Consider the following 12,665-nt stretch of genomic DNA (forward strand, 5'->3'; position numbering starts at 1 on the left):
TATGGTAGCATGTATGAACTGTAAAGTGTATAACAGCAATATTCATCTAGATCTTACATTAAATTGTATTTCATGATCAAGCAGCCTGTCGACTGAAATAGCTCCGCTGTTATCAATGCACATTTCAATTAAAGAACAAAAGATATCATTAGAAAATGAACAATATGTTGCTGTTTTCAACAAGAATTCCAAAATATCACTTTTTACCAAAAATGACAAAAATATTCATCAAAATTAGACAATTGAAGATATCATCATGAAACGAACAAATCAGAGAGAGGTCCATATATAGTACCTATACATGTAATATCAAAGCAATTGGACTTACGGTTTTTAACAAGAAGTCAAAAATATCACTTTTTACCAAAAATGACAAAAATATTCACCAAAATTAAAGAATTAAAGACATTATTACAAAATAAACAAATCTGAGAGAGGTCCACATGTAGTACCTATATATGTAATATCAAAGCAATTGGACTTGCAGTTTTTAACAACATTACTTTTTACCAAAAATGACAAAAATATTCACCAAAATTAGAGAATTGAAGTTATCATCATGGAATGAACAAATCTAAAAGAGGTCTACCCAAGGTACATATACACCAAGTATCAAAGCATTCAGGCTTTTAGCTTTCAAGTAGTCGAAAAAATAAAACATTGACACGGACGACGACAATCACTCATATGATAAGCTCCGCTCGACAAAGTCGACAGCGGAGCTAAAGATACAAGTAGGAACAAGGTGCTATTTTATGAAACTTGTCTGGAGAGTATATTAAATACCTTCATATGGCTTTTTTCTTGTAATAACTTCCCATATAACAATGGCAAAACTACATAAGTAAAAGACAATAAACAATAGAGTTAAGTACATGTATATTCATAGAATCTATGGCAGACTTTACTAAACATAGTTGAACTCTGGTGACCTTGCCCTTTGTTATATAATATTATTCCCTTCATCATAGTTTGTTTCAATATGAATATGCATTGTCATAAATAATTTTGAATACAAACAAGTTTTAGGGTTGAAACAACAGTGGGGAATCAGTCTACCGAATTTCCTTGATTGATGTAAATATCTTACAAAAACATTGGTACCTAATTTGTTTAATTATTTTAAGGGACATAATTTCAAGCTTTATTCAAAGTAATTCAGATATTTTAGTATAAAAACAAATGCTTCATCTCAAAAAAAAAAGTGCTGCATTCAGACGTGAATAGATTCATAAAACATGCAAGATAACAGAAAATCTTAGCTGGCTTTCGTCCAAGTATTTGTACAGGTGTCTGTCAAAAATTAATTGTGTGACTACTGTATTATTTGAAAAGATAAAAAAACGCCCTCTATGAATAGCTATCATGTTGCAAACTCTGCTTTGTATGCAAATCAACTTAAATAGTTAGTTGGTGTCCAGTGGAGAGAGAAGTCAAAAGTATCGTTGCCTCCTGAGAATCTACATCTTCAAACACTGCAATCTTTGTTTTTGAAGTGCATTTTTAAATTATTATTATTATAAAAGCTCTATCATTCTGTTCTTATAGCTGAAACAAATTCCTGCGAATTTTCATCTGTCGAATGAACTGCTGTCAAATACGTAATACCTATTTTTGAGTACAATTTTCTTTACAAAATGTTGATGCAACGTTTTGCTTTTTATATATTGTTTTTGATTTGATAACTTTGGACTAAACAAATTTTCTATTAGCTTCAGATCTTGATCAAAGTTTGGCACCCAGTTTATAGGAGTGCTTATATTGATTTTCTGACATCTTGTTTTCTGTAAAGATTTTATTGGTAGGTTTGGCAAATGTGTATCAGACTGTGCAAAAAATCTCTCCATGAGTTGGTTTTGAAACCCAGTCTAGTAATTCTATGGGATTTGGGAGATACATTACCAACGATATTATTAGAAGATAAATGATTTGCTTCATTGAACAGATACAACGATGCATATTTCCACTGAGATCAGTGACCTTTGAATGTGTATCACCAGTAGAAACAGTCAACAGTCAAAATATTTTATCAGATTTTCTAAATTTGTGAATGATATTTTCATACAGGACATCTGTCATTCTTACTCAGGGAAGACTTTATACTGATGAATAAGGTGACCAAGTTTGATAAAGTTTGGAATAGAATTAGTAAAGTTATTGTGCACACAATAACAATTATTAACGACGACAATGATACCGCTGATGACGACAATAATGCCGGACAGAAATTTTTCCTTTAATATACCTTTCCCTTCCATCTTTGATGGTACGGGCAAGGTAAAAAGGCGTTTTCCTCAGTCAGACACATAACGACTATGAAATAATGAATACTGGCACAAAAATTGTTTTTACAATGCAAATTATAATAATTTCTCTTTGAGTCATCAAAACTGAACTATGACCCATACTTTTGTATATCCTCGGGGGCGAACATCCGGGCATTTTCACCGCCTGGCAACCCACGGCGGTGAAAACAAAGGCCCAAAACTCGCAGAAAACGGTACTTTGGGGGTGATTGTTGAGACTCCTCTGACCAGTGCAACAAGATTAGCCCTCCGTGTGTAACATATATGAATTTGATTGTTCAGGATTACTTCAAAGTTGAGTTTGTGTTGTTTTCTCGAGTTTTCACCGGCTAGACCGGCGCTCCACAGCAGCGCGCACAGAGCCCATAGAAATGCATGGTACAGTGGTGCGCGTCTTAGCAACATGGAACGTCTTGTGACGTAGCTCCGCCCCCGAGGATACCGATATATGGCAGAAGACATGTGAACTAGTGCGCCCTCTAAGTCCATATGACACGCCACGGATGCACGGTTGTACTAAGCAGGTGATTGGTGAAGAAATGTGATAAGCTTCCAGTGACTGTACATGCAAGTACAGACAATATGTAAATAAATACTGATTATTCAAAAAAACTAATCAAACAAGTTATTGCATTATTGTGAGTTATCAAATTTAAGAATTATATACGAGTATGAACACTCATAACATATCAGATTTACAGAACTGCATTCATTAAAACAAAATATCTATGATTCCACCATTTTGAATTTGATGTGCATCAAGTTCCCATAATGTCCAATGTACATACATGTACCAAGTTTGAATTTTATGCACGACTCGGATATCCAGATTCGGAATTGCACTAATGTTTTTTTTACAAATTAGTTTTTAGTTGTATTGTAATGTACATATATCATCACATAAATAAATGCCATTCTTGATTTGGATCAATTGATGTCTGTACATATGTATCCCAAGATGCATGAAGTATGTGTCAAGTTTGAATGTGATTGGTCCAGGCATGTCTGAGATACAGGTGAAGACGCACAGACACTTGCATGCGATGATTAGAAAAAATGGAACTTTATTTACACTGATTTACAATAATGGAATAATGTCATTTTCCACAATGAGTATCATTTCAATGAACTATAATTAGTTGTAGATCTAGAGCAGCTTTGTCGGGTCCAAGTTTGAAGGCTGAATATGACTTAAGTTTATTATTTTAATTTTTTTTTTGGTTAAAATTAATACTTTTGTCATAAACAAAGCAAACAAATACAATACTGAAATAGCTGAAATATCTCTGTTCGGAATATTATTGTCGGTGGTTATATTTTTATTAATTTAAATTTTTGGAAAAAACATCAAATGTATTCACTGTAAAATTCTGCATGCCCAAATTAAAGCTTAATAATCTATCAATTTTTCAGCTACCAGATGCAATACATTCACAATTCTTTCAGATTACTGTAAAATACTTTATTTTAGCTGGAATTAATTTTTGCTGAAAAGACTTTTTGGGTGTTTTGTATGGAACTTTATTTACACTGATTTTTGACGATTTGAATGTAAAAGGTATATATAGGGAAAAGGTATATTCGCTGGATTTTATTTACACTGAATCATTCCTTCAGCAAAAATAGCAAAAATTAATTCCAAGCAGAAATAAAGTGTTTTACATTAACATCCACTCATCTAATAAACAACTAAATACACTCTCCACGCATACCCTTATTACCTGTAGACATCAAAAGCAGTTGTGGGTTTATAATTGACATTCTCGTAGCACTCTGGTGGCATGTGTGTCACTGTTCCCGCCATACCTATCGTACTTCCAGTGCTGTAGTGACGTCTAATCTTTGACAAACCGAAATCTGCAATCTAACAAGACATAAATGATATTATATAGCCCCTGTTATTTACTGTGAACATACAAAATACTGTGGAATACTTTATTTTCGCTGGAATTAATTTTCGCTGAAAAGGCTTTTGGGGCGTTTTGCTTGGAATTTATTTTCACTGATTTTTGATGAGTTTAATGTGAAGTATAGGAAAAAAAGTATATTCGCTGGATTTTATTTTCACTGAATCATCCCTTCAGCGAAAATAGTGAAAATAAATTCCAAGCGAAAATAAAGTATTCTACAGTAATGGAAAGGCAATATCGCAGTATGATACACTGTTTTGCTTAAGATAGAGCTATATTGCTCACAATGTAGCCGATGCTTCCTGTAGCAACACTTTGTGCCTCATACTGCCGCTCCATTCTTTCTTGCACAGTAAGATTATTCAAAAAAATAAGTTATACATTTAGTGATGAACCATTAGAAAGTCTAAGGGTTGATGGCAGAAAAACTTGGCAAAATACGTTGTTTCTTGTTTTGTGCTATTTTGTTTCCATGTTTAATTTGCTGTAATTTGATTCTTCACTGTGTAAAATATTTTTAAGTTAGGATTTAGGTATTACAGCATTTTTTGTTGTTGTATACATCACATTTCAAGGTCGAAAGGGGCTAATGTACAGCTACGTTTTGACTGCATTGTTCTGTTTCAAATAACATTTTACAGAGCTTAGTCAAATTTGAGAAGGTAAAACAAATACAACCGCTTTGCAACAAAACAACAACATTTTGTGAATACGTGGGGTGCTACATTGAGCATGAAATGACAGACACTGAACTGGTATGTTATTCCTTGAAACATAAAGCGATGGTTGTGAATCAGTACATGGAGATACATGTTTTTGAGATCAAATGATGCTAAGTATAATAACTGACGAACACATAAAATGATCCGCGCCAATGTAATGATTCAGTCGGCTTAGAATGATGATTCACCAAAAACATTCTAGGCTAGAATTTGTTAAATTTTAGATAAACAATAGAACCAATTTAGAATAACAATGCATAAATAGAATTCATTAACATATTATATTGTTATGTTAAGTGACCGATACTGTATGCAATTTTTCTAGGGAGAATACTACCACCCCACACCCCCAATGTAATTCAATACGTCCTCCAAATAACTATAAGCATGGAGCTAAACTCCATGTTATAAGTGACTCAAAGAGAACACACAATTGAAATTGGGGGGGGGGGGGGGGGCTGGAGGGGCATGCTAAGGATTTATGTAATGGGTGAGGGTGGCCCTAATTTGGGAGGAAATACATGCACAGTGAGTGGGAGCAAGACAGCTGCCTACCTTGATATTGAAATTCTCATCCAGTAATAGATTGCCTGGCTTCAAATCAAGATGCAATAATTGACATGACGATAAATTGTGCAACACATTCATCCCTTCAGCTGTTTGTGTCAGAAAGCGCCACCTCAATGGCCATGGTAGTTCTATATCAAGACGATCATGTAATAGCGACTCCAAGGAACCATTTTCCATGAATTCAATGACGAGTCCATAATAATCATGCGTTATACATGTACCGTATGCCCTAATAACATACTTGTAGGTTGCTGTACTGATTTTTTTAGCTTCTTCAAAGACATCTCTGAAATAAGAATTTTAATTTCAATGTTAATTTCTCAGTTCTGACTGGAAAAAATTTATAGTCGATTGTCCTCTACAAAAATCATTGATTTTAGTTTAGTTTTGGGCTTGATGATGAATTTCAAGACTAATTTTCAATAAACTGAGTGACTTAAATGCACATTTTTTCATTGACATTGCAAGCCAAATTTTCTCTTTAGTGGTTTGCTTTCAGTTATTAAAATCTAATTTTTGACAAATGTCAACAGATTCTCTGATGGCCATAGTATTGAGATTTTGAGTTGAAGAATAAAATTAACAATTAATTTTTTAGAACCGTAATACAAAATTTTGAATTGTGAATTACCGGTACCTTGTACTTTTAAATCATTTTTAATAATAATTTTTAATTGAAGCAAGCAGCTTGTTGGCTGAGATAGCTCCGCTGTTAGAAATGCACATTTCAATTAAAGAACTGAAGATATCATTAGACAAGCGACCTGATGGTCGAAATAGCTCCGCTGTCTTCATTATCATGAAACAAGAATTAGTAAAGTGGCATTGTGGTTGACGGTTTCGGACTAGTTGTTGAAAATAACATTTTTTACCAAAAATGACAAAAATATTCACTAAAAATCCAAATTTGCTTATTTTGACAAAAATTTAACAAATCTGACAGAGGACCACTCCAAGTACCATTGCTGCAAATATCAAGGCATTTGAACTTACGGTTTCGGACTAGTTGTCGAAAATAACAATTTTTACCAAAAATGGCAAAAACTATTCACTAAAAATCCAAATTTGCATATTTTGACACAAATTTAAAACAAATCTGACAGACGACCACCCCACATATCATTGCTGGAAATATGAAAGCATTTGGACTTACTGTTTCGGACTAGTTGTCAAAAATAAAAATTTTTACCAAAAATGACAAAAATACTCACTAAAAATCCAAATTTGCATATTTTGATACAAATTTAACAAATCTGACAGAGGACCACCCCAAGTACCATTGCAGCTAATATGAAAGCATTTGGACATACGGTTTCGAACTAGTTGTCGAAAATAACAATTTTTACCAAAAATGGCAAAAACTATTCACTAAAAATCCAAATTTGCATATTTTGACACAAATTTAAAACAAATCTGACAGAGGACCACCCCACATATCATTGTTGGAAATATGAAAGCATTTGGACTTACTGTTTCGAACTAGTTGTCGAAAATAAAAATTTTACCAAAAATGACAAAAACTATTCACTAAAAATCCAAATTTGCATATTTTGACACGAATTTAATGAATCTGACAGAGGACCACCCCAAGTACCTTTGGTACAAATATGAATGTAATTGGTCAAGTACTTTTGAAAAAGAAGTTGTTTAAAGAAAAACTTCACGTGGGACATGGGACGTGAGACGCCACAGAGACCCCTATACCAACAGCTCCTCTCGGTCATCTGCGATGACAGTGGAGCTAAGAAAGAACAATATGTATACTATCAGAGCAATCAGACTTGCTGTTTTTAACAAGAATTTGAAAATAGCACTTTTTACCAAAAATATTTATCAAAATTAGAGATTTAAAGATATCACCATGAAATGAACAAATCTGGGAGAGGTAGACATGTTGTACCTATATTTCAAAGTAATCAGACTTGCGATTTTTGACAAGAAGTCAGAAATATCTTTTTTTATCAAAAATATTCATCAAAATTAGAGAATTGAAGATATCATCACAAAATGAATAAATCTGAGAGAGGTCCACATGTAGTACCTATGATTCACTGTCAATTCGTCCCAATTCACTTTCATCCCAACACATTCGTCCCACAAGTCGATTCGTCACAATTCACATTCGTCCCACGAGTCGATTCGTCCCAATTCACATTCGCCCCATTTCACATTCGTCCCAATTCACATTCGTCCATTTTTTAAATTTTTAGTCAGCATTACGATCTTGAACAGGGTCAATTTCTATGCAAACTGTTACTGACACGCTAACTAATAACTCCACGTTGCATGAACGGTGTATTTGTATTTATTAACTAATAACTTGTACGTTGAATGTACGATGTATTTGTATTTATTGACTAATAACTCAACGTTGCACGTAAGGTGTATTTGTATTTATTAACTAATAACTTGTACGTTGAATGTACGATGTATTTGTATTTATTGACTAATAACTCAACGTTGCACGTAAGGTGTATTTGTATTTATTAACTAATAACTCTACGTTGCACGTAAGGTGTATTTGTATTTATTAACTAATAACTCAACGTTGCACGTAAGGTGTATTTGTATTTATTAACTAATAACTCAACGTTGCACGTAAGGTGTATTTGTATTTATTGACTAATAACTTGTACGGTGTATTTGTATTTATTAACTAATAACTCAGCGTTGTACGTAAGGTGTATTTGTATATAACGTCGACAAAAACAAAATGGCGCAACGAACAATTACGCATACAAGTGCATGACGTGTACGTGAACAGTTCGTTGTTTGGATGTGTTTGTGCTTATTTGGCGAGTTAGTAGTGGGCTAACCTTAAATCTGACGAATCGACTTTGGGACGAATCAACTTGTGGGACGAATCGACTTCGGACGAATCAACTTGTGAGACGAATCGACTTGGGACGAATGTGATTTGGGACGAATCGACCGTCCCCCGTACCTATATGTATATAATATCAAAGCAATTAGACTTGCGGTTTTTAACAAGAAGTCAAAAATATAATTTTTTACCAAAAATGACAAAAATATTCATAAAAATTACAGAATTGAAGATATCATCATGAAATGAACAAATCGGAGAGAGGTCTGTCTACCTGTAGTACCTATATGTATAATATCAAAGCAATCAGACTAGCGTTTTTTAGCAAGAAGTCGAAAATATCACTTTTTACCAAAAACGACAAAAATATTCATCAAAATTAGAGAATTGAAGATATCATCACGAAATGAATAAATCTGAGAGAGGTCTACCTGTAGTACCTATATGTATAATATCAAAGCAATTGGACTTGCGGTTTTTAACAAGAAGTCAAAAATATCACTTTTTACCAAAAATGACAAAAATAATCATAAAAATTACAGAATTGAAGATATCATCATGAAATGAACAAATCGGAGAGAGGTCTACCTGTAGTACCTGTATGTATAATATCAAAGCAATCAGACTAGCGGTTTTTAGCAAGAAGTCGAAAATATCACTTTTTACCAAAAACGACAAAAATATTCATCAAAATTAGAGAATTGAAGATATCATCACGAAATGAATAAATCTGAGAGAGGTCTACCTGTAGTACCTATATGTATAATATCAAAGCAATTGGACTTGCGGTTTTTAACAAGAAGTCAAAAATATCACTTTTTACCAAAAATGACAAAAATAATCATAAAAATTACAGAATTGAAGATATCATCATGAAATGAACAAATCGGAGAGAGGTCTACCTGTAGTACCTATATGTATAATATCAAAGCAATTAAACTAGCGTTTTTTAGCAAGAAGTCGAAAATATCACTTTTTACCAAAAACGACAAAAATATTCATCAAAATTAGACAATTGAAGATATTATCACAAAATGAACAAATCGGAGAGAGGTCTGTCTACCTGTAGTACCTATATGTATAATATCAAAGCAATTAGACTAGCGTTTTTTAGCAAGAAGTCGAAAATATCACTTTTTACCAAAAACGACAAAACTGTTCATCAAAATTAGAGAATTGAAGATATCATCACGAAATGAATAAATCTGAGAGAGGTCTACCTGTAGTACCTATATGTATAATATCAAAGCAATTGGACTTGCGGTTTTTAACAAGAAGTCAAAAATATCACTTTTTACCAAAAATGACAAAAATAATCATAAAAATTACAGAATTGAAGATATCATCATGAAATGAACAAATCGGAGAGAGGCCTACCTGTAGTACCTATATATATAATATCAAAGCAATCAGACTAGCGGTTTTTAGCAAGAAGTCGAAAATATCACTTTTTACCAAAAACGACAAAAATATTCATCAAAATTAGACAATTGAAGATATTATCACGAAATGAACAAATCTGAGAGAGGACTGCCCCAAGAATCTATGTTGTCTAGGACAGAAAATCACTCATATCATAAGCTCTGCTTGACAAAGTCGAGAGCGGAGCTAAAAATCACTATCTGCTGCACTGAATTAAAATGAATGTTACAATTTGGATGCCATACAATTTTACATGGTAATTTTGCACAGGGATGAAACTGCACTGAAACAAAACAGTAATTTAGGATGCAACAGCTTTGGGGTGAAACAGTTTTTAATAGAAACAATTGAACATTGGAACGAATCAGCACTGGGACGAGATACAGCATTACATTGTTGGGACAAAACAGCATTGGGGTGTGAAACAGGTGAAAACAAGCCATGCATGGCACAGTCCTCATTAGTTATCAAATTTAAGATATATAGTTTATAGTAATATAGTTGGAATATAAACATGTCAGAAATATGATTATGATTTTTTAACATTAATATGATTGACATCTTGTATCTGATCGTCAAACGAGTACTTGTCCATATTGTGAGATATTGCTCTGGAACAGCATTAATTAGTTAAAAACAAAATCGGTCATTTTGAATACATCTATAACATAATGTATAATGAATATATAAAATTTGACATAATCAGTCAGAGCATGTCAGAGATATGGCTCTAGAAGAGCATACATTAATAAAACAAAATGACAGTCATTTTGAATCTGACCTCAAAAATAAAATGACATGCATCAGAAACCCATTATGTATAATGTACTGTAAAGGGGTTAATTATTCACTGGGTTTTAATTTGGCTTATTTCGCTGACTGGAAAATGCGCTAAATTAAAACCCAGTAAATATGTAAAATGTAGCATAGAACACATTATCTAAATGATAAAACCGTGAATTTAAAACCCAAAGAATATGCCTGAAATGGCAAATCCGGGAAATTTAAACCCAGTAAAAATTAGTCATTTTACAGTATATACAAGTTTGAACAAACACAAATCTATAAATGCCACAAATGCTTGATTTTTGATGATTTTTTAGCACAAAAATGGCCGCCATTTGACCATTTTGAATCAGATAGTCAAACCAATATACTGTATATCTATGTCATGATGTATAATGTCTATGTAAAATTTGAATATAATCAGTCAAAACATGGCAGAGATATGGCATTAGAACTGCATTCATTAAAACAAAATGGACACCAGTCGGCCATTTTAAATTCGATCTGAAAAATAAAATGACGTGCATCAGGAACCCATAATGTCTAATGTATGTACCAAAATCCATCCATAAATGCCAGAAATGCTTGATATTTGATGATTTGTTAGCACAAAAATGGCCGCCATTTCGCCATTTTGAATCAGAATGTGAAACAAATTGATGTGCACATGTATAATATTATGTATGATGCATGTGTGGAGTTTGAATGTAATTGGTCCAAGCATGTCTAAGATATAGGACGCACGGATGCACAGAGGTCAATCCATAAGTCGGGGCTAAAAAAACACTGCTAGGACAAAATGACTCCAAACCACTATAATAACCTATCGGTATATATCATCTGATAACTTAGATATAGATGAATACAGTAGTGCATATGCGGTAACAATGTTTGTCTAGCAATTAATTGACAATTTACTGGCCAATTTTGCTATTTTGTCAATTTCTACTTTTTTTGTTCGCTATGAGCTTTAAAAATATCTACTGCATTACTAATGATCACGTAATAAAATAATTCACTCCCCCAAAATAGATGAGCAAATCTGGCTGTGGCTGCATTTGTGTAATCAGCCTTTCACTATATATTAATATTTTTTATAATGATTTATGATTGTCAAAGTTAAAACTAACCCATGAACTTTAAATTACACTACGGTCAATTATTTAATATATGTATATGTTTATAAGTTGTTCTGGTGAGTGATAATTGTGTAGAAATTAAATAATAACAATATTTATTGCATCTTTAGATATACAGTATCAAATGAAGGTTGGTAGTTATCCATTACTGACTCAAGTACATACTTCATGGTTTAAATATTGGATAAGCATGGAACTTCAGAAAACAATATTACAAAATGGACATACAATGAACAAAAAAATCAACATAATAGTAATATTTGGATGCCAACAATAAAAGGCATGTTGACTGAAATTAATCAGAACTCATTGCACGGTACAGAGGAAATTAAAACTAATAATGAAAAATCATTATTAATGAAAGTGGGATTCAGTTTCTTTTAGATTGTCCAAATGTAATGCATAAAGATTGCAACTAAAACTAAATGAAGAATGGTAGAACGTTGTTTTGTGCATGTGCAAAGGTCAAAGTTAGTAGCGGGCAACACAATCAACTGTGTACATGAAGCAACTGACTGTGGTGAAAATCAGTATCAGCCATATCGTCAGCCTGAGTTCCATGAGAATAACAACTACTACTAAGATTACATCCAACTATAACTGCATCTCACCTTCGTTCAGCTTCGCTACCATTGCCTGCATTGCATACTTTGAGAGCAACGTTGATATCCCAATCCAAGTGATGCGCTTTATATACGGAACCAAACCCACCTTGGCCAATCAGACCTATCACTTCCAACTTATCGGAATAGATTTGTTGGAATTCACCCGATGTTGCCATTTTTCTGTATCGCTGTACTGTTTCTGGATGTTGTTACTAACCCTCCACACACAGTTCGCACAACTTAAACTAATCTAGTTTGTTTTAAAGGTGGCACAGTTTCGAAGCATCCATTCCGCTTCCGTCTTCTGTTTAATCGAAGATTTCCTGGAAACTAACGCGGAAGTAAATTGTTGAATAATGAGCGAACAAAAATGAAGTTAGA

General features: G+C 33.2%; 1 protein-coding gene across 1 annotated transcript in view; it reads right to left on the minus strand.

Moving 5' to 3' along the window:
- The window catches only part of LOC102805628 (receptor-interacting serine/threonine-protein kinase 1-like), a 33,274-nt gene extending 20,680 nt beyond the window's left edge, over positions 1-12,594 (minus strand). The window contains exons 1-4 of the mRNA XM_006811705.3: positions 12,291-12,594; positions 5,494-5,794; positions 4,028-4,170; positions 787-836 (exon numbers count right to left, since the gene is read on the minus strand). Of these exons, the coding sequence (XP_006811768.3) occupies positions 787-836; positions 4,028-4,170; positions 5,494-5,794; positions 12,291-12,460 (664 nt within the window). The 5' untranslated portion in view covers positions 12,461-12,594. The remainder of the gene's footprint in view (positions 1-786; positions 837-4,027; positions 4,171-5,493; positions 5,795-12,290) is intronic.
- Positions 12,595-12,665: the final 71 nt, after the last annotated feature.

Source organism: Saccoglossus kowalevskii, chromosome 6, assembly GCF_978046115.1.
Source record: "Saccoglossus kowalevskii chromosome 6, keSacKowa6.1, whole genome shotgun sequence".
Classification (NCBI taxonomy): domain Eukaryota; kingdom Metazoa; phylum Hemichordata; class Enteropneusta; family Harrimaniidae; genus Saccoglossus; species Saccoglossus kowalevskii.